A 24,115-nucleotide genomic window follows, 5' to 3' on the forward strand; every position below is an offset into this window, starting at 1 on the left:
GTAACATTCTGGACATTCAAACTAAATTAGTATTTTTTTTTAACTCGCTAGTTTGTGAAATTGTTTTTAACTATATTATAGTTTGTATTACATGTATTGTATTACATTACAGTTTTTTACATCATGAAGTGCATCCAGACTGTTTCATGTTCAATCTCCAGACTGAAGGGAGCGCTGGTCAAGAAGTGTCTCTTTCCTGTGCTGCATTGCAGCAAAGCTTGGAGAGCAGAGTGTTATGATAATTTTAGTCATAGCTGATCCCTGATTAAAGGAAAGAGAGGAAGACAGCACTCGTTTATCAGTATTCATCTCACCCTCACATGCAGTCACAAGAAAGGGCTTTTTGATCACTTTGTATCATCCATCACACTGAGAGAGCAATGTTACCCTGTTACATCAAGATGAACAAAGTACACGCATCTCCTTTTTTGTGCTCCCCTGACACTGACTTCCTGCCATCCTCAGGGGTGTCTATAGATGCCCTTTCTTGTGGCCGCAAGCAGTTGCCATGTAATCCACTGAAAATATTTCATCATCTGGATGATAATCTGATGCATTAACATTCAAATCACACTACACTAGATCCTTAAACTGTGCTGCAGAACCTACATGTCCATGGAGCATTCATTAACATTGCGTTTAGATTACAAGGTTGGTAGAAATAAGAAAACCAACATTTGCGTCTTCCTACAGAATCTCATGGTGTAATCATTCATACCCTCAAACAGCTCTCGCTAGTATTTTCAGATCAAAAAAGAGATTTTAGATGCATGACATTTACAGTTCAGGTGAATGGTTAAAAAAGTTCTGTGGTCCAAGGTGAGCAAAGATAGCAGATCACTATTTTTCCTCAAGGTTGGCTTGACTGTCATTTAAATACTTTTAATTGAGTTGCTAGTAGCTTCCTCAACAGCGCCTGAGACTTACACCTGGGCAAGTTAGTAAATTGTCCTCTGAATGTTGAGTTTCTACTGAATATTTTAATCTGAAATTAAGCCATCATTGGAAAAATGGCCCATGGTGCCTTGCTGATTGACAGTGTTACAGCACACTCAAGGTCAGAGGATGCAGCCACATCCTCTTCCATTGGATTTCTTGACCTTTCTTGGTCTTGCCTGTACAGTGCAGTGGTATAACAGGCCAGATGGGTAGTAGACAATTAAAAACCTGTTCAGAGAGGCGGCCTGGGGCAGGGCCAGAGGGAGGGACCTTAACAAGGACCTTTAAAAAGTGTGGTTTCAAGCCAGCCAAGCACCAAATGGGAGTAAATATTGGCTTTGGTGAGTAAATAAATTGCCAGTTTGGCAGGAACTATGAGGAACTGCAACATTGCATAGTTTAGGTTGAATTTTAGGTGGATATTTTCCTGTTAGACTTGTATCTAGAATACCAAATGACTTGTTTTCTATGTGGTCTCTTGTGTGTAATATTTGTGACATTAAGCCACCAAAATGAAATATGTGGAACAAATTCTTTTTTAAAGGTACAGTTTCAGACTGTGCTGATTGTCACAAATATAGCCGTTTTGCAAAGAAAATTGCTTTATTATTCTGTTATCATACTTTTATTCAACTGAAAAACACAAAATGCCAAAAAAAAATGTAGATGCATTTTGAAATCAAATTGTACTTTAGGAAATTAAACTTCTATTTAAATAAATGCTCTGCAGTAATAAACAACATGTAAACTGCAGAATGTTTTGCAACAAACTCAACTGACAGGCAAGTAATTGCACAAATTCTAAATAGTATTAATAAAAATAAATAATAAACAACACAAATATCCATTTAAAGTGGAAGTGAAGCAGTCAGTCAAGTTTATTATTTACTAAACTGAATTCCACTTTAATAATAAAAAAAAAAAAAAAAAATGTTTATATATATATTGCAGTGCAGCAAGGCTGAGGGATATAGGGTCCTATGAAATCCATTTGATTTTTTTCCTAAATTTTGTTTTATTTTATTTTTTCAAATTCATTTTTTTTCCTGGTTTAATCGGGGATTTTTTTTTCAGTTAAAATTTTTCTCAACTCCTTTTTAATAGTAAAAACATGTCTAATTAATAAAAATAATGAAACATACATTTTCACATAAATTTATTAAAAGTTTAACAAAAATTTTTATGTTTAGGGCCCTATGAAATGTTTTTTTCTCACTATATTATTTGTTTTATTGTTACCAAATTCTGTTTTAGCATGTCTAATTATTGGAATGTATAAACAACTTAATTGATAAATATTATTGTGCATTTACATTTTTCTGGTTATCAAATGAAGGCATAAAACATTAATTTCATTTATCATTTAATTATTGAAAATTAAGAAAACTTTTTATTTTTATTTAACCAGTGGGATTTACTATTAAAATGAATATATGGAAGAAATATTGTGTGATTAATCCTTACAAAATAATGTTTGTTTCATTTTAGTAGTATTAGAAGTAGTAGCCTAGTTGTACAATCCACTGAAAAATAGTACTGGACTTTTATATTGACAGCTTACCGCTAAAACCTTTACAGTTCTGTGTATGTGTCATAACGCTAGTTTACTCAAATCAAACGGTAAAATGCTCATGAAGTTTGGAGATGATGTTCATGTGTTTGTGTCCTCATTTAGTGAGACAGCAAACGCTGAAATCACTGCGAGCGTCAGGCACACTTCATTCATTAACAGAGACACGCAGAACATTATACTAACTTATATTTACAGATACATATGATTTAATTTAAGTGTAATGACCTGCTTTTGATTGATTGATTAATTAATTCAAAGTTTGACAAATTCTGTGACATCCTGTGTTAAACTAAATTCTGTAATAACATAATAAAATTATGACTTGATAAAGACTGCATAATTTTCCTGCTTATCATCCGTCCACTTGCCTGATGTGAGCATAAAATATTTTACATACCACCATTGCTGAAAAGGCATGTGTAATTGAAATATATTTGAAAGGTCTGGGCAAGGATATTATCCTCGCGAGACCAGCCACGAGATCTCGTCACATCCATAATATTTAGTCAATTTTATCCATAGGGTGATGTCATTTTGGATCCCACAGACAGTGCATTTGACTGATTTTACACATTCTTGACCATATCTTGGACCACAAAATCTATACAGGACAGTGAATGCCTTGAAGACAGTGAATCACTGAGTTTACAGTTGTTGATGTGCAAGTAATGTTCAATATGTTAATATAAGCCTCGGTGTGCCTAAAATCCATTATGAGACTCATGCTCTGCTTGGCTTGAGAAAACAATCAGAGCCACAGAAGAAGAAACCCTTTTCTGTGAGTCCAGCAATGATGAGTTAGTTTGCATGGAGATTAGGTGGGTTTCACTTACAGAGATTGAGTTATGAAGCATGGAGATATTAAAACATGTCTTGTCTTGTAACATGCCGACACCCCTCTGTGGCGCCAATAGAGATGTAATTGCTAACCCTATTTGGTTACATCCCAGACATTCTATTGCCAATAAACCACCTATGCCAGGAATAAAATAATTGCTTGGCTGCAGTATCTGTGATTAGCTGGAGGAGCAAGTTTTGGTTCATGTGAAATTAGCATGCATCGCATACTTTCCTTATGACATCCTGTTTGACAAGTGAATTTAAATAATTTCATTTAAAGCTTATTTTAATGAGTTTTGTTATGTTTGCATGTCAGTTTTCTTCAGTTTTCTGCTCAAGTAATAAATTGTGCAAGTACTTTTTAGTCTCTTCTGCTATTGTTCATAATAGGAGTGCATTTACCCAACATCGTTTTCAACTAAAAACCGAATACTTTTTATGCAGTTTTATATTTTTTATGTATCGGATGTTCATTTACACCACAACAGCATTTTGGGGTTCTGAATGAAAACTTTTGAAGACTTGTTTAAAAGTGCACATTTTTGAAAATGACTTTTTAACCCTCACCATTACCGTCACCATGTAAACTAGAAAATTTGGGAAAATTATGATGTTATGTGCATTAGTATTAAGTGTTTGCATAGTGTTTCTTTACAAAAGTGGCATCACCATCTACTACCCTGGCCTGGAGACTGTTTTAAGTCGTATTCACAGATTTATATGAATGGGTATCATTTTGATAACATTATTGTCTGTGTGTGAAAAAATTTGGGAGCGAGTTCAGTTTCCTGACAGCCTGATGAATGAAGCTGTCCTTCAGTCTGCTGGTCCTGGCCTGGAGACTCTGCAGTCTCCTCCCTGATGGCAGCAGACTGAAGAAGCTGTGTGACCAGTGGGTGGGATCACCTGCAATGCAGAGGGCTTTGCGGGTGAGACGGGTTCCATAAATGCCCTGGAGGGAGGGGAGAGAGACACCAATGATCTTCTCAGCTGCTCTCACTATGCGTTGTAGAGTCTTCCGGCAGGAGGCGTTGAACAGTGATGCAGCTCGTCAGGATGCTCTCAATGGTGCCTCTGTAGAAGGTGTACATGATGGGGGGTGGGGCTCAGTTTGCGGAGGAAGTAGAGAAGCTGCTGTGATTTCTTGGCCAGTGCTGCGGTGTTGTCAGTCCAGGAGAGGTCCTCTGTGATGTGTTGATATAGTGCATGACAAGCCATTCAAAGCACTTCATGATAATAGGAGTAAGTGCAACTGGATGGTAATCATTGAAGCAGGATGGAGACGGCTTCTTCAGCACTGGAATGATGGTGGTAGCTTTGAAGCATGTGGGAACAACAAACTGACTAAGTGAGATGTTGAAAATGTCTGTGAAGACATCAGTGAGTTCCTCTGCACAGTCTCTCAGTACACACCCAGGAATGTTGTCAGGACTCTGAGCTTTGCGTGCATTGATCCTACTGAAGGATCTCCTCACGCTGTCTGGGGTCAGCATCATCACCTTGTCACCGGGAGGAGGTGGAGTCTTCTGTGCATTGGAGCGGTTTTGTTTCTCAAAGCGAGCGAAGAAGGCGTTCACCTCGTTAAGCAGTGAGATGTTGCTGTCACAGGTCAGTGGTGGGGGCTTGTAGTCTGTAATGGTCTGTATCCCCTGCCATAGGCTCTGAGTGTCTCTGCTGTCGCTGAACTGATGGGCTATCCTCCTGGAGTACTGTCTCTTAGCCTCCCTGATGCCGCGGGACAGGTTGGCCCTGGCTGTTCTCAGGCCCACCTCATCTCGAGCTCTGAAAGCAGCATTCCGCGTCCTCAGGAGTCTGTAGACCTCCCCTGTCATCCACGGCTTTGTAAGCTCCTCTCTGTGTGGTGTAAACAGTCTAAAGTCTAAAATGTTATTACCTCATGTTGGAAAGTTAATGTGTTGGTGTATTTTTGGAAACACACTCTTTAAGTCTGCATGGTTGAAATCCCCAGCTATGATGAGAAAAGCATCAGGGTGAGCTGTCTGCTGCTAACTGATGTGCTGGTACTGTTCATTTAGTGCATCGTTGCTGTTGTTCGGAGGAATGTAAACAGCAACGAGCAGTATATTCCCTTGGCAGATAGAATGGCCGGCAATTAATAATCAGAAACTCCACCAGGATCAGTGAGCAGTGTTTGCAGACCACAACAGCATCGCGGCACCACACATCTTTGATGTAAACACAAAGCCCGCCGCCACGGGTTTTTACTCCTGCGACGAGAGCTCTGTCCGCTCTATAGCATGTCAACTGATCAAGCTGAATAGCGCCATCTGGAACGCTGTTGCTAAGCCATGTTTCCGTGAAAACAAAAACACAGCAGTCTCTTACAGTCCTCTGAGCTGAATGAAGTAGTCAGATGTAGTACAGTTTAATGTCCAAAGAAGGTACCTTAGCCAGTACGATGGTTGGGATAGCTGGCTTGTGTGGGTTCCCGCAGCTCTTCCACGTGCATGGAAGTTTAATTGTCAAGAATGTGGTTCTGCCGACATCCAGCAGAAACTCACGGCTGTTTGCGCGCTTAAAGACAAGTAGACGCGATGAAGACAAAAACAAAAACACTGCGACTCACAAGACAAAAAACACAAAAATACCATTCTATTGGGAGCGAGAAAAGCCACTGCGTGTGGATGCGCCACCATCTTGGATACAATCGATATAATTATATATAAACTATCCCTTAAATATCCTTAAATTGTTCACCCAAAAATGAAATTATTCCACATTTCGTTCCAAACCAATAAGACTTTAGTTAATCTTCGATGCACATTTTAAGATGTTTTTAATATAACCATGTATGTAAGACATGAATGATACCTCAGTCATTGGAATTGTTGTGGTGAGGTGTGTTAATGGGTTTAAAAGCAATCACACCTTATTTTCACCTGGTGGACTATAAAACAATCCAAAAAGTCCTATTGTTACATTGAAAGACACCAGCCATATCTAGAAACCAGAATATTTTACAGATGGGATTGGGCTAGTGGGAAACCACCTAGCAACCATCCAGAACAGCCTAGCACAGTGGTTCTCAATCTTTTTTTTCCAGTGGGCCGCACTATGGTCCAGTGCAAGTCTCGCGGGCCACACGAATATAATTTACATATTACGTCACCAATACAAACCAACCTGATTTATAATATTATAGCCTAAATATTATGATATCTAATCTATTACATTCATTGAAATAAATAAATAATTCTACTCCCCATAAATAAAGCACCTGATGCTGTCGGGAGCTAACCAATTATGTGAGATTCAGCTCGAAAGGAGTAACAGCACAAAGAAGTTGCGATTGTAAAGCTTGTGTTATAATTTCCGCATGAGCAATCCGGACGCAGACACGGCCAGCGCGGATGCGCTGATGATGGTTCGCTCTGCAACAAACATATTAACAAACAATTGCCCAGAATTATTGCACATCGCTGTCTTTTATATTCATGTATTGACGGATTGCACAGGTTCGAGTAGCAATGAGCTTCTTCACACTGCCTGCACATGTGCAATTGTGCTTTTGAAGCCAACTGACCACGCGCACCTGTCCGCGAGATCGTCTGCTCAGAGCCTCGGCACACACTCTCCGATGATGATTTTTACGTCATGCCTACCTAGCGGTCCATAGCGGACTCGCGGACGCAGAAAGTATAAGGAGGCTTTAAGATGCAGTCTGTAAGACACGCACAGGAGCATGACCCTGACGCACAACATTGCAGAAAATGTGAATCACAAATGTAGCCTATGTTAATCCAAATATGGAAAGCACTTTCGAATTTAATAATATGAGGTTCTCTCCAGATATTTTTTGCCACATTTCTTCAATTAAGGATTGCTACGTAATATATGGTGTTATTTGCCTGAACTTCTTCAAGTGAGTTGCGGGGCAAATCGAAAATCCAGCACTTCTGCTTCACTAATACTGCGACTTTTCTTGTTTGTACATGTTTATTCGCTACCATTTTTCACATTTCTTTTTTTCTCCCTTAAAAACAAATTTGTCCATTCTGATGCTAAATTTTACCTTAACTAATGGCTGTTGATGACTGTTTGAATTGAATTCTGCCAAAGTGTGATTGTATGTGTTCGTTAAATGCTTAATGTTATGTGAGTAGGTCTGCTCATGTCTGAAAATATATGAAAAACAAAATAATTTCACATAAAAAAACATTAGGATATAGCTTATATTTCATTAGTAGCCTAAATTTTTTAATGTAAAAAATACAATTAATAGTAAAACTGAAAGTTTTTTTATTTTTATTTTTTTATTCAGCATATGGCGGGCCGCATTTGAATTCGTGACGGGCCACATGCGGGCCGCTGGTTGAGAATCACTGCCCTAGCATCTGAATAGAAATACTGTAGCATTGTACTGACAAGTTTTGCATGCAGGCACTACTCGCGTTTTCTCCCGAAAAGTTACAATCTTGTTTATTCTTGGTCTAATGATTCCCAAACCCCTTATATAATGATTTTACTAAGCATATCTCAAGTCAGTGATAAACTCTAGCGATGTTCTCACCTATTTAATATGCTGTTATTTAATTGAAGCTAGTAAATGAGCAACCTTAGTCCAGACACGAGGGGAATTGCGAACAAACAGAGGCATGTTGAACAATTTCTCTTTGCTTTTGATCTCCCCTTCTGGGAAAGAAAATGCTGTTGCAGGAAAATCAGCTAGAACTGCATTGCACTTTCAGACATGTGTACGCAAGCACATGCATGTCCCCATTTGCACCTGTCTGTGGATTACCTGGGTTCTCCACAACCAGCGTTAAGAAATATTATCTTCATAGTTGGTCCAATAACTTTCAAATGACTTTTAAGCAAATCCCTCCACCAGCCGCCCACAATCGGTTCTTTAATGAATTATTTTCCTGTGTTCAAGGCCAGTCCCTCAAGTCTATTGATAGCTGATGGCAATGGAGATTTTCATTAAACCCTTATTAGCATTGACCCCACAATACATGTTGGGCGACTCTTCTTTGGGACTGTTCTGCTGACTCCAGGGATGGCTGAAGGCTTTTGGCACTTTCAGTCCAATTTATTGATGTCTAACGAGGCTGTTGATCAACCCTGGCAGGGTTTTAAGTATTCATCGTCTTCTGAAGCACTGAAGGTTATGTCAGATGTGGAGCAGTGGATCCTCTTGTTGATTGTGGATGCAAATCGATGCCTCAATGCATTCAGTGTAGAGCTTATACAGTATTTGTTGTTGCCGCTGATGTTTATTACAATTTTTTTTTTCTTTTGGCATTTTGAAAGTTTACAGCTGGACTGAAAAGGTGTGATTTGTGTCTACATCAGTAATTGCGTAATTTAAAGCTAAAATAAAATGTAAAAAAAGTGAACAAAAATTACAGATGTTGCCTTAAAAACTAACTGAAATGAAATGTTCAAGTCGTAGTAGCAAAATTGCTGAACAACACTGAAACAAACAAAAAAAATTTAATATTAAAATAATAAAATACATATTAAAAGAATTAACTAATAATAATGCAATTTTAAATATGATATAATAAAATATGATGTAAAAATTTTTTAATATAATGAAAATGACAAATGTACATAAAATGAAGTCAAATTTGTTTGTATAGCGCTTTTTACAATACACATTATTTTGAAGCAGCTTTACTGAAACCACAATGTTGATGTTTTCAATATCTTAAAATCCTTATGCCTTATATCAACATTTTACAGATAATATACATTTGCAGTAATATACATTTTATAAAAGTACAAGCAGCTGAGGTATTCTAAACGGTAAATATCATCCTACGTGAGTACATTATACTGTATTTGTATATGTATGTAGTGGTTAAAGTGGGATTTGGCAGGTGGGGGAACACTCAGATTTTGTGTAGGTGCAACAGGGAAAAATAACTCGCCGTGGGACAACATATTGAGTATCGTGGTATAGAAATAATTTTTGGGACAAGTGTGTCACTGTGGCACCAAGTATCACAATACTTATTTTCTTGATAGTTTTTATTTTAATATCGTTTTCAATTTTGTTTTAAATTTCAGTTTAGTTTTAGTTAGTTTCATCAATGGTTTTGTTAGTTTTAGTTTATTTTTTATTTTGCAAACATATATATAGTTTTTTATTTTATTTGATTTTAGTTTTAGTTTCAGTTTTAGTAATTATATTATATTATTTTATTAGTAATTATAGTTTAGCAGAGCAAACGAAACACTTCCAGTGAAGACCAAAGCAAGACATTTAATTTAATCAAAGTTAAATTTTTTGCACAGATTAGTTAACTCTTGTGCAGACATCTTAATAATAAAAATACAATAATGGTTTGAGATTGATAAAAAAAAAAATTAAAATAAATACAACTGAAAAGTATACAAGTAAAAACTATGGAAAATTCAGACAAACTAATTCATATTAAAGATGATATCGTGTGTGTCTGTCTGTTTGTGTATGTGTGTGTGTGTGTTGTGGGGATGTTTCCCTACATTGTGGGGAAATGTCTCTCCACATGGATGATAATATTATCAGCAATGTTTTGTAACAAACAAAGATAATAACAGCACATTTCAGCCTGTCAACCTTTGTGAAAATATGACATCTCAAACATACAGTAGTAGTAGGATGCAATAAAGTTTTTTTGTGTGCTTGACGGACTTGTTTTGCTGTTGCACCCGCGTCTCTCACAATAAACTAAAAATGCAGTGCTCAAGTTTAAAGTTCAACTTCTGTCTCATAACCTGTATTATTTTCCATTTCTCTGCCACAGACTCATCCTTTATGATCAGGACTAATGTTAGGACTAACAAAGTTAGCGATGTGTTCAAGGTTACGGTACTTCACTGAGCGGTTAATAGCCTCAGCAACTTCGCGCGAGAACAGGCATTTCCCTAAACAGCCACAGGCCAGATTTTCCGCCACAGTAAAGAGCTTATTAATAACGAAAACGTTTATTGATTTTTGCTAATATTTTATTTCAGTAACTGTTATTTTGTTTCGTTTTTCATTGTGATTTTTTTTTTTTTACTATTCAGTTTATGAAAAAAAAATTTGACCAATAGTTTAAGTCTTAGTTTCAGTTTTTGTTTACGAAAATATCCTTGGTGAATTCCTAATTGACTAGCTGATGAACATAGCCATACTGCCCTGCAAATAATAGTCTAACTAGGAGCCTTGCTCTTTGTTTAACTTGTGTTTGTTGCCCTTTCTAAATAATGGAAATTTGACATTAGCTTACTTCACCTTAGACTTTTAACTCCACTGCAACATCCACTAGCTATGGTTAGAACAGCAACTGTAAACACAGCGACTTGCGTTGAACCGGCGATGCCCTCAAATCAGACAAGAGGACCGTGCCTGAGAACCGAACACACGACGGGAAGCGTGTTTGTGAAGGCAGGGCCAGGGAGTGATATTACTTCTATATTACTTGATGCGTGAAGACTCATTCAGATCAGAAGCACCAGGCTGGCTGCAATTTGACAGTGCATACGCAACATTTTTTAACTATAGCCTACCATCACTCTATCATTGATGTTAATGAATCTATTTATTTATTAATTTATCGTTCCGGCCCACTTTAACCCCTGTATGTATGTCTGTGGATAAAGTTGGATATAATGTATATTCATCTTTATAAATGACTAAAACTTCTACTAAAATAGAAATGAAAACTGAAAATATAAAAATACAAGCTAAGTCAAAACATTCATAACTACTATAATACTGCATAAATCTCACCAAAATAAAACCGTTAAAACATTCTAATGTTAAAAGTGAATTCAAATCAAAGATGTTAGTTTGTGGTTATTCAAGAACGGCCTTCACATGATAATACGAACCACCTCAATTTGTTTAGACTCCATCGATTTGTGTTCTATCAGAAGAAACAATTAGTTTGTTCAATACCAAGCCCTTAATGTTAAAAGCCATTGATTTAGTGTTGACTGACTGTGACCTGAGGATCTTTTGACGAGTACTTGAAGTGCAGAACAAAAATACTTAAAATATATATTTCTTTTCTTGTTCCAGGTATGTTGATGATGTCATATCCAGAATTGGACGAATGTTTCCAGATATGTCAATCGAGCTTTTCCGGCCAAACGGGACATCTGCAGTTCTCTTGGTGAGATGCTTTGTGCTACACACATCAAGAGGTTTTTCTTTATATTCTATAATTTGTGTCTTATGATTTGCGTTTTATGCTTAAAATGGATTTTAATGTTTGTTTTAGACACATTTATGGGAGCACAATTTGATTAGCTTGTTATTAGCTCAGTAAGACAGAATAAAATATATAGGCACATTTTTGTAGAAGAGTAAGACATGATAACCTGTGAAATAAGCACTTGTAATTGTAAATGAAATTGATCTTATTCATATTATGTTAGGTAAAAAATGTATAGCCTGAATGCATTATGCTAAATGCATAAATGTAATTTTCTAGTTGAAGAGGGAAATCAGATTTAGCAAAACAATATTAGAATGTAGTAATGAATACTTTACTCATATTTGTTGGTAAGCTGCATAAAATGCTACATGTTTCTATTTCCAGTGGCGTGAATGAAGCAGGACAGCACAAAAGTGCAGCCATGTAGAAGTTTTTTTCTGACTAATGGTGTCTAAGAGTTAATGGTGAAGGAGAGCTGGATGCCCTTGTACTCTGGGAGCAATCTCTCTGTTGACTGCTCTGTCAGTCTCCTTGTGAGATGTCCCTGAGAACATCCCAGAGGGGCTGGGATTGTTGACTCTTTGAGGAGTTTGCTCCATACTTTAAAAGTTTTGGATGGTGCGTGCATGATAATAAAGCAAAAACAGACAAAAGAGAGTGACCGTCTAGTCCAGGTGAACTCTATCTGATTGAATTACAGCAATCCTTTTAGCTGCATTAGGAAACATTTTTGTGATCGGTGCATTTTCACACCAACAACAATTGGATGAGTTTATTGTTTGTCTATGCTAATTATTTGTGGTGTTAAGGCAATTATGACTTTTGTGAGGCTATGTGATGGTGCTAAAATTGGGAATTAACAAATAGTCTTCCCCATTCATTTACATGTGGTTGTGTCAAATATGGAAGATTGTTTGTTAGATTCCCATTTCAGGTCCCAGAGACCCTATGGCTGTTTGTGTTAAAAATATATCATAAGAATCCTTGAAATTTAAATGTAATTCTGTATACCAGATAATTGAAAAAGCAGATGTAAGATCTCATGGCAGACGTTTAAAGCATGCCAAGTTAAATTTTGTTTATCAGTCCTTATAATCTTAGAAGCAGTCATTAAGTATTAACCTTATACTTAAATATTAAATATGTTTTTCAAGCTTTTAAAGGAGCCTTTGGATCTCTCGGACCCAAAACAAAACATTGGGTTAATGCCAGGCTTAGATTGTTAAATTCATTGCGACAATGCATATAGTAAAAGCAAGGAAACCAAATTCCAGCCACAAACCAAATTAATTTATTATGCAATAATAATAATAAAAATATATATATTTTAACTCTAATATATATATAGTACAGACCAAAAGTTTGGACACACCTTCTCATTCAAAGAGTTTTCTTTATTTTCATGACTATGAAAATTGTAGAGTCACACTGAAGGCATCAAGGGCTATTTGACCAAGAAGGAGAGTGATGGGGTGCTGCGCCAGATGACCTGGCCTCCACAGTTACCGGACCTGAACCCAATCGAGATGGTTTAGGGGTGAGCTGGACCGCAGACAGAAGGCAAAAGGGCCAACAAGTGCTAAGCATCTCTCGGGGAACTCCTTCAAGACTGTTGGAAGACCATTTCAGGTGACTACCTCTTGAAGCTCATCAAGAGAATGCCAAGAGTGTGCAAAGCAGTAATCAAAGCAAAAGGTGGCTACTTTGAAGAACCTAGAATATGACATATTTTCAGTTGTTTCGCACTTTTTTGTTATGTATATAATTCCATATATAATTCCACATGTGTTAATTCATAGTTTTGATGCCTTCAGTGTGAATCTACAATTTTCATAGTCATGAAAATAAAGAAAACTCTTTGCATGAGAAGGTGTGTCCAAACTTTTGGTCTGTACTGTGTTTGTGTGTGTGTATATATATATATATATATCTCAAAATAGTAACAATACAACACTATTTTAATAAATTAATGATAAATTATCAATAAGTTAAATAAATATCATGTTTATGTTAGTGCAAGCAAATAGTAAAAAAAATCGATTTATATATATATATATATATATATTTTATAATGGTATGAGTTTTGGTTACACTTCCTCTTTATTTGATTACATTTTTCAATGGAGATGTAATTTTAGAAACCAGAATATATTGGCTATTAATATTGGTAATAAATATTAAAGTATTACAAAAAAACATTATGGTTATTATAGTAGGTACCAAAATAATTGTCTTTTATGGCGTGGCAGTAATCACATATTTATCCAAATTTATCTAGTCTTACTGGGCCACACAGATCATTTACATTTGCTTCTGTCATCATTTGTGTGTTGTTTCTTTTTTTTTCTTCCTCTTTAGTCATGTCTCATCTCAACTAGGGCACAAAAAAAACATTTTATATATTTATATATATATATATATTAGGGGTGTAACGATACGCGTATTCGTATTGAACCATTCGGTACGAGGCTTTCGGTTCGGTACGCGGTACGCATTATGGACCGAACGGTTCGTTGGACTAATTAATTATATTTGGAAAATAAAAAAAATTGTGAAATATAATGATATGCGTTCAACAAGGTAGCCCAATAACCCAAACGACGTAACAGGCAACGCCCCTGACACCCCTGAAGAAGAAAAAAACACCAACTTATATGTTAATGTTAGGCTACTCAGTCAGGCGCTCGCTCACTCAGTAATACACGCTAAAGGCTCGTTGCAAAATGGCCAATGCGTTTAACAGACCAGAAATAGAAGATCCTCCAATAACCAACAGGTCTGGTGTTTGGGTGCACTTTGAATTCCCTGTAAGCTATAATGGTGATGACAAGAGAGTGGTGGATAAAAAAAACAACGATATGTCGCATCTAGGGTTACACCAGCGGGAATACAAAAAAAAAAAAAACACCAGCGGGAATACTTGAAGCATGTCAACACATTTACGCCGACATCACCTTAGCGTGTCAGTATCTGGGAAAAGACGGAAAAAAGGAGAACCATACATGCAACAAACTATCCCCGCAGCATTTAGACAGACATTTCCAACGGATTCAAACAGGGCAAAAGACATCACCACAGCGATTGTAGGCTACATTTACGTTATAGCCGCGGATATGAGACCTTACTATTTACCATTCATTCTTTCATCACCTTTATAGCTTACAGGGAATCCAAAGTGCACCCAAACACCAGACCTGTTGGTTATTGGAGGATCTTCTATTTCTGGTCTGTTAAACGCATTAGCCATTTTGCAACGAGCCTTCAGCACGTACTGAGTGAGCGAGCGTCTTACTCTGTAGTGGAAAACTTAGGTTTTAAGAACATGCTTAATGTAATTGAGCCCCGTTACAATATTCCTTCACGAGCCCATTTCAGACAGACCGTAATTCCTGCTTTGTTCCAAAAAACATAAGCCCTATAGAGAACCAATTGAGTAAAAACACACTCAATATAAAGAGTTATAGAGTTCCATATAAAAAGTTACATCTTTGTATTTGTTCATAACTACTACAATAATATAACATTTTCATTTTTTTTTATAAGGAGCTGTTTTTGTTTTATACAGTATGCTGCTAAGAAAACACCATAGAAGATGGGTAAAGAATAGCTCCATCATTGTTCAATGTAAAAAATACTTTGTTAGTTTTAATAAATAAAACATTTTTTAAAAATCAAGGAAATTTATCTGCCAATTTTTTTCTTTTTGCTGTATCTAAAACGTACCGAACCGAACCGTGACACCAGTGTATTGTATCGAACCGAACCGTGAATTTTGTGAACCGTTACACCCCTAATATATATATTAGTTGTATGACACCCCTGATTGCAACATTAAGTTGTCACAATGGGTCATTTGGATATTTTTTTGTCAATGGTTCAGTGTGTCACTGGTTTTTTTCTTGTCTCCTGGTAATATTTTCCCCTTTACCTTGATGAGGTTTTGCAGACTTTTTGGGCTGAATTATCACATTCTGAGATGATGTCAGTTGTCAGTTGGGTCATTCACACCACACTCCATCCCCCTTACCTTTGAGACTTCCTCTGACACTTCTCTGCTGCCGTCATGTCTTTTGGCAACGCTGACTGAAAGGAAAGAGAGACTGAGGGATCTTGGCAGCGGTGCCAGAAAGACTACAAATGCCCCTTCCACAGCAGTGGGAGTTCAGTGGTTCACACCCACAGGGCATGCACTTCCAGATGGCCCAGTTGGCAGGCTGGAGTGATCTGTCACCATGGGGGCTAAATCAATGCCAGGCCCTTCGTCGGACGCGCTTTTATACGGTGCTCAACAAAGCGTTCAGAAAAAAAAGGACGGTTTGTGCATGTGTGGATAAAGATGATTTTATTTTTTTGAGCATCAAATCCAAAGGTCTTTTATTTCATTTATTTATTGCATGTAATTTTACTTTACTTTCCATTAAGCATCAGATAAAAATATTTTGATTTTTATTTATTTATTTATTAATTTTTTTGTGAGAACAGTGCTTCTCATGTGATTTTATTTGATCTCATATGATTTTATAGTGGACATCACATCCAAAAGTGTTTATTTTTTTTTTTTTTGTTCAAATATAATTTTATTTTACTGTACATTCCTTTGCATTGAACTTCAGATAAAAAATATATTTTTTATTTTATTAGTTTATTTTATTTTACCTGGCTTTGCATTGGACATCAGATCCAAAAGTATTTGTATTTATTATTATTATTATTATATTTTGTTTTATTGTTATTATTTTATTTATTTTTACTTTGTTTTGGCCATCAGATCCAAAAGGTTTTTTTCAGTTATTTATTTTATTTTTGATTATTGAATTTTTAATATTTACTTAATTTTAATTTACATTGGATTGATATAATAACATAAAATTGTTTTGTTTTATGTTATTATATTTTTTTATTTTAAACACCAGTTGAGAACCACTGTATTAGAGGTTAACAGATAGCAGTGAATGGAAGGGAGGGTTGGAAAACATCACCGTGTGGTACACATCTGCCATTTATAACAAGAAGCAATCAAGCTTTCTCCACAGCAGTGCTGCATCTCTTTAAAATCAGTTTGTAAACATGCCCGGCTGTGCAGAGTGCGATGGCATTAATTGGGGCACGGGACGGCTCTCTACGGGCAGATTCCGCCTAACAGCCTTGTCCGACCATAATTAGGGGATGTTAATTAGCATGGAAAATGCATCTTTCTCAGGCCCTCTACCTGCTTTTCTTCAACCTGTATTTCCATTAGCTTAACCTCATACCCTCTTCCATGACAGTTATTAACTATATGCTGAAGCGTGATGTACATTATTCTTTTTTCAGAGCAGTGGGGAAATGCATTTTAGATCTTGGAAACCCACTTTTAAAAGTGCTGCCACAAACTGGAGCTTGTCACTCCTGCAGCGGTCCGGATCAAAGCCAGTTCTGAACGTGAAGCGTCCCACAGGGTTCTGCCTGAGTTACAGATGGCACAGTGTGTATGGAAATGAACATGTGTAAAGGCAGTTGCACAGAGATGCTTTTAACTGGCTTCAGTAGAATATACAGTTTTTTGAAGCCTGTGAACGGCTGATAGTGATTTTGAGCTATAGATTCCAGAGAGGTCTTTCATGGCACACACATTCCCACTTCTGTATCAGTCTGTCTGTTTACAACTCCTGCTCATATTATATCTTGTCTCTCTGGAATCTTTGTTCTGAATTTATTTATACAATTTGGAATTATCTATCTATCTATCTATCTATCTATCTATCTATCTATCTATCTATATATATACACACATGTATATTATTCAAAATTGTATAAATAAATTCTGTTTTTAAACTGCTTTCCTCAGAGAATCCTGAAAAAAAAAAAAAGTGGCACAACTATTTTCAACAGACTTTAGAATGGTATTGTAATAATAGGGCTGAAAGTTATAGCTAAAAATTTATCAACGATTTAATGTTTCATATCATACGGTATTGATAATTTTTTTATAACCTTTTTTCAAAAAAAAGTTTACATTTAACCACTGTATTTTAAAATTATTCAAATTTGAAACAACAAATGTTTTTTGTTTTATCAATCAAGCACAAAATTAAAATTAAACGTATCTAATTTCTAATGTTTTATATGCAGATTAAATGGGCCTTAAGGAACCTTTTGTCTCATCTCCCGAGGCCATTAGGAGGGCGCAATGAGCAAAATAATGCAGTGCATTTCAATTGTCAATGCAAGGAAATAACGGTCTATAAAAAACTGGCATTGTCTAAATTAACTCAAAATCAAATATAATCTCGTAAATTGCATAAACAATTATGAACAAAACAGTGTCATGTTTATGCATTGCTTAATCCAAATAGCAGAAGCAACGATCACGCATATTGCATTTAAAAAAAAATGAGATGCAGTATAAAGGAATAAACCTCCACAAATTTGTGACGTGTTTTCTAAAAGTTTAAATTGTTTTAACTTTGTATGGTTTTCTTTGGATCTCTTGCATGAGATGCGAGTGCAGCAGTCATATTTGTCCATCTAAAAAATGCGCAGAATATGCATTTGTGTGAATGGCTTGGTTTCCAGTTTTTACCTTATGAACATCATCTCCGCATTGAGCTTCTATATTTCTCTAAAATTTTGGATGAATAACACAGCAGCGTTGAATCTCGTGGGCTAGACTGACAAAACATTAAAATGCAACAACGTCACTTACGTCATTATCACCGCATCTTGCGCGCCATTGATGATGCCCGCTGACGCACTCCTAACATTCAAATGCAAATGTATATTAGAAATTCGACTAATATTCATTCTTTATTCACAATCTGTTCATCACAGGCAGACACAGCACTCATTTCAGCATGTGTTCGGGTTTGTGTGTGCTGTCTGCGTCACTCAATGCACATCTCTATATCGAGCGTTATGACAAACATTGTTTCTATCTTTCTTGAAGAATGTGTACCGTCAATAAATATCGATATCGTTTTATCGCCCAGGCCTAATATTGTAATATAAATATTTTAACATTGAATCAGTATTTGAGAAAGGACAGAAGCATGTAAAATGTTCGTGGTAGTCGGACTCGGATCCAAACCTGAGTTGTCCATATGAGCTCTACAGCTCAGTGTGTTAGATTGCATGCGCTAGCTGCTAGCTGCTAGAGAGCTGACGCTCTCTGGCCACTTCCCTTCTTTCTCTTTCCTCCTTGACTGAATCATTGTGGACTGGTTGGTCAGCTCAACGGTTCACACTGGAGTAGAGTCAAGCTATTTTTTGTTAATTGAATTCTAAAGTGACCTTGCTCTGCTATTGATCTACATTAAAAATATTTCTCCCACCTCAAGGTCGCTGCCACAGCAGTCACACCAGTGAGGCAGGTTGCGGAATATTGACTGTATTCCAGAACGACCTCTGAGTGTGGCATTGTGCTGATGAGGACAGAAGCGGCGTGAGGTGGAAAGGTCAGAGCGGGTCGTACTCGTAGGGGTGGAAGAGGCTATTGGAAAACACCCCTCTTTGCACTCAGGCGCGTTATGTTGTGTCAGCTTGTTCCTCGTGTTTTTTGATGGTACAGTAAGCTGTGCTGAAAGCTAATGAGGTGGGCACTCTGAGACCTCAGCTGTGGTATTCAGGTTTCCAAGATTATCAAAATAGAGCAATTTGTGTACCTCAAAATCTGTCAAACTGACATTGTCCGCTAAAAACAACTATTCCCCGTGCTATTTAGAGTGCAGCGACAGCCCTGTAAGGTATAAGATGAGATGCCACCTTTACATCTACCATTATGCAGTTTCAGTGATCGAATCACAGTTGTATCGCATCTGACAACATTAAAAGTGTTCAGGGATTGATTCTGACCACATTGGTCTATATCAAATAATCATTATCTGATTTGTTATTGTGTTCCAGCTTCTTCTCTTTTTATTTTTATGCAGCCCTCGCAATGTGAAAAAAACATGTGATTCTCGCTTGGGATCTGGTCATCCATTTTAATGAACAATATCCCGTGAGTTATTCCACTGGACTACACTTGGATTCTCTCATTTACCTCCCCAAATCCTCCCTCACATCTTTCTCTTAGTCTGTTTTTGCAAATGCACTTTAAAACTTTAATATATATTTAAAAATACATACACACACATTTTAATATACATGAATTTTTTAAATTGTTTAAAAAAAATAATTAATTCTTTAAAACATTTCCAAATAAAATTTTCCCCTAATATAGATTTTATTTTACATTTTCTTTTCTTCTATATTTTTTCTGGTTTTTTTTTACCCTTGTTGGACCATCATGTTCTCATATTTTCTTTTGGAAATATGTATTATAAGCTAGAACTTATTTTATTTTATTATTTTATTTAATTGTCTTTTTTCTTTTTTTTACTTTGGTTTCTGTGTTGTTTTATTAGTTAAATTTGTTTAATTCATTTATTTTTATTAATTTATATTACCTCTGTTGGAGGTCATCATTTTCTCATTTATTTATTTAATTTTATTAATGTATTTATCGTTTGTTTGTTTTGTTTTGGGGGGGGGGAGGTGTTTGGATTTTTTTAATTATGCACAATAATGTGTGATTGGATGCAAAGCTAAAGAATATCCAGACACATGGCCTGATACAGCTGTAAAAGGGGTCTAATTTCCCCCAGTTCTGTCAAAGTGAATGCAGTCGTGTTTTAGAAATGAGCTGAAAAGCATACAGTAGAGTGGTTTGGCTGAACATTATTTTGGTCTCAAGCAACTTGAATGAGGATCCATTTTTCTCAAAGGAAAGGTCTTGGGGAGCAGGACGCTTGGCCACGTTCTCGCCTGGCTTCTTTCCTTCCTTGTTCGCAGCTGATTTGAGATCGCACTTGTTGCTTAGAAACTGTTTCTTTTTTGTCCAATCTCACAGTTTTTGCCACTTTCCCCTCCCTCTCCGCGGCTCACTGTCACTCCAAATAAAAAATACCATCTGCCGCCATTGCGATCCAGTCGGTCGGGGATGCACTTTAAGATCAGCTAATGAACCTTTCCAGGACGCCCTGATGTTTACCACATTCAAAGTCAACTTCTTTTCTTTCTAGTATTTATGTTCCTCTGGCCCTAGGCCAGAAATGTACTTTCCCAATAGCTTATAGCTGAAAAGCATGCCTAGAAATAGCTATTGATGGTGCTAACTGGCTTCACACCTAGAATTACGGCAAGGGATTTGGCTTTTTTTGTTTCTGTATATTATGAGAAATTGTGAAATCATGAGTCACACTGGCGAGCTAATATTTGCAAATTCTCTTTTGCTGAAAGTTCAGATTTGAAGTTACAGCTTTTTGAGGTTGTTTTTCTTTTAGTATGTCTTGCGTCAGTGATTCACACATCAGTGGTGTGTTTTAGGAAGCTGGGATCTATTAACCTCTCTGTAGAAGTGTGGTTTCATTCGGAAGCCTTGATCCACTCCTGAAATCCTGCTTTAAGGAATCATGGTTTTTGGGGAGGGGGATTTGTTCTGTGCAAAACAAAATAGTTTTATCATAAATTTATCATAAACAGTTTTAATTTGGGGGCATGAAAAAAAAAATAAGATAAAAAAATCCATTAAGTAAAGACGTACTTTTGTGTGAATGTTTCTTTGTAGTATCTGATGAATCGGTGAATCAATTATCAGTGAATGTAATTTTTTTAAGGTAATAACACAATAGTTGCTTGTTGTTTTTGTGTGAATGTGTGGTGTCCTCTGTCCATAGTCTCTATAAATCTGTTTCTTTTAGAAATAATTTTGTGGAGAAACAAGACAAAAAGAAAAAGACACTCAGCATGAGGGAAAAATAGTTTGAAGTTTCTGTGAAGTTCTGTGCCTCCACCGGCTGGTGATCAGTGGTGGTTTTATTACTGCAGCACTCAGCAGGAATCTCATGAAAGGAGAAGAAGGACCAGAAGGCAAACTCACGCTACAAGAATCACACAATTCTTTTTGTTTTTTCATTTTATTCTAGTTTTTTCTGTTTTATTAACCTTTATTTAAAATTTGCTAAAACTTATTCTAGCACTTATTTTATTTGATTATATTTTTTAATTTTTTTTATATAATTTTTTTATTTACTCTGCTTTACTCTTGTTTTTAGATTTTTTTATTTTTTTATTCAATTTATATTATTTTAATTTTGTTTTGTTTTATTTATAATTATTATTTATATTTTTGGGGGGTGTTTTCTTCGCTTTCTTTTAACCTTCATTTTATTTTTAATTTATATATCACTCCTTTTGGACCATCGTGGCCTCAGATTTTATTTTATCTTATTTGTAATTAGCTAAAACTTATTCTGGAACTTATATATTTTTATTATATTTCAGTCACTGTAAAGAATAATTTTTTTGATTACATATGACACTGGACCTCAAAACCTGTCTTAAGTCGCTGGGGTTTATATTGAGCAATATCCAAAAATACGTTGTATGGGTCACAATTATACATTTTTCTTTTACGCAAAAAAATCATTAGGATATTAAGTAAAGATCATGTTCCATGAAGATATTTTGTAAATTTTCTTCTGTAAATATATGAAAACTTAATTTGATTAGTAATATGCATTGCTTAGGCCTTCATTTGGACAACTTTAAAGGAGATTTTTTCAATATTTAGATTTTTTTTTTTTTTTTTTGATATTCAAATAGTTGGTGTATAGAGTGTATTGATGTGGATGTGCGTTTATCAGTATCCTTATGTTCGTTGGGTGAAATAGAAAAACTCAATAAACGAAGTAAAAAATAATTTGAATGATATCTTTTGCCCCCCAAGGTTTCTATAGATAACATGATATATTGATATCGTGAATTCTTATGGCCACAATAACCACGATATGAAAAATCTAATATCGTGACAGACCTAGTTTGGAGGTAGAGAAATGCTGACTATGACCCCAAGAACACCATCCCTACTGTCAAGAACGGAGATGGAAACATTATACTTTGGGGCTGTTTTTCTGCTAAGGGTACAGGACATTGAGGGGCACATGGACAGGCCATGTACTGTAAAATCTTGGACGAGAATCCTTTCCTCAGCCAGAACACTGAAGATGGGTCATGGATGGGTCCTCTAGCATGACAATGACCCAAAACATACTGCCAAGGCAATAAAGAGTAGCTCAAGGAGAAGTCCCTCATGGAGTGGCCTATCCAGTCCCAGACCTCAATCCTATAGAAAATCTGTGGAGGATCTGAAACTTTGAGTTTCCAAACAACAGCCAAAAAACCTTAAGGATTTAGAGAGAATCTGTAAAGAGGAGTGGACCAAAATCCCTCCTGAGATATGTGCAAACCTGGTGACCAACTAAAAAAAACGTCTTATCTCTGTGCTTGCCAACAAGGGCTTCTGCAGCACGTACTAATCAAGTTTTGCTTGGGATCAAATACTTTCAAATACTGATCAAAGAGATCAAATCAATTTCTAACCTTTTATAAAATATTTTTTTCTCAGGATTTTTTGGTTGGCATTTTGTCTATATCCGTTAAAATACACCTACCATAAAAGTTACAGACTCTTCATTTCTTTGTAAGTGAGCAAACTTACAAAATCAGCATTGGAACAAATATATATTTTCCCCACTGTATAAGGCAGCCGTTAAGTGAACAAAAATAACTGCTTTCGTTTTTGGGCTTCCACCATCTAAGTTGGCTTTCTGGCAAGAAAAATAATATTTCAATTTACATTTGGGAGAACTATGACTTTAAAGGCTGTCAGGGGTAATGGATTCAGGCTGTGAGCGCTGGTGTTGACTGCCAGTGCCAAGCGGCTCCGGGCAGAGGCCAGGCGTTCAGCTACTCTGACAGACATGAATTTAATAAGCAAACCTCAAAGCGAGAAAAACGTGTTGTGAGGCTCACGCAGTACGAATGGGTCTGAATGGGTATTTCTGCTGAATCTTGACATGATTGATCATGTCTACAGTGTTTCTTTTGTCACCTACTGTTGAGTTTTGAAGTGTGTGTGTGTGTGAGAGAGGGAGGGAGGGAGGGAGAACTTTCCAGTGTACTGTACTCTACATATCTGTACACTCTTGTTTGCTTGATGCCATGTGATTGAAGGAGCCTTGTGTAAGGGATATTTTATAAAACATTTCTGTTCTAAACATTTTTCTGTATTTCAAGTATATGACTCTTTCTTTGTCTAAAAATGTAAGCGCTTGTTTTGAGTTTTTTCATGTTTTTATTTTTACCTATCCGCTTTTTTTCCCTGAACGTGGAAGCCTTGCCAGACTCCTACTGGAACGGTCTCTGGCATTTCTAGTCAAATTTCCTGATCGGGGTGAATTTCAGGGGATTTTGTTCACAAAGTGATTAAAGCACAATATTTGATCACATTATTTTATTATTTCACACACAGCATATTAACAGGTGAATTATTATTATTATTTTCTCATGTCAGCATTTGACATAAAATGCAATGCATACAGTGCTGGACACAGACAGATTTGACGTTGCACAAAACAAGTAATTTACAGGAATTGCTTTTTTACAGAAAGTTTATTGCTGTTACTGTGGCAGCCAATAACAGCAAAGCATAACCATGCACACATTTTTATATTTAACTACAATGAAAAACTTCAGTTTAATAATTCAGTGAGTTTGTTTTACCCCATTTTAGCTATGGAGAACAGAG

The 24,115-nt window shown here is 36.3% G+C and overlaps 1 protein-coding gene across 1 annotated transcript in view; it reads left to right on the top strand.

Moving 5' to 3' along the window:
- The window catches only part of LOC132098009 (mediator of RNA polymerase II transcription subunit 27-like), a 62,515-nt gene that overhangs the window by 22,518 nt on the left and 15,882 nt on the right, over window positions 1-24,115 (top strand). Inside the window, exon 4 of the mRNA XM_059504083.1 lies at window positions 11,370-11,463. Coding sequence (XP_059360066.1) covers window positions 11,370-11,463 — 94 coding nt within the window. The remainder of the gene's footprint in view (window positions 1-11,369; window positions 11,464-24,115) is intronic.

This window comes from Carassius carassius, chromosome 21 (genome assembly GCF_963082965.1).
Source record: "Carassius carassius chromosome 21, fCarCar2.1, whole genome shotgun sequence".
NCBI lineage: Eukaryota > Metazoa > Chordata > Actinopteri > Cypriniformes > Cyprinidae > Carassius > Carassius carassius.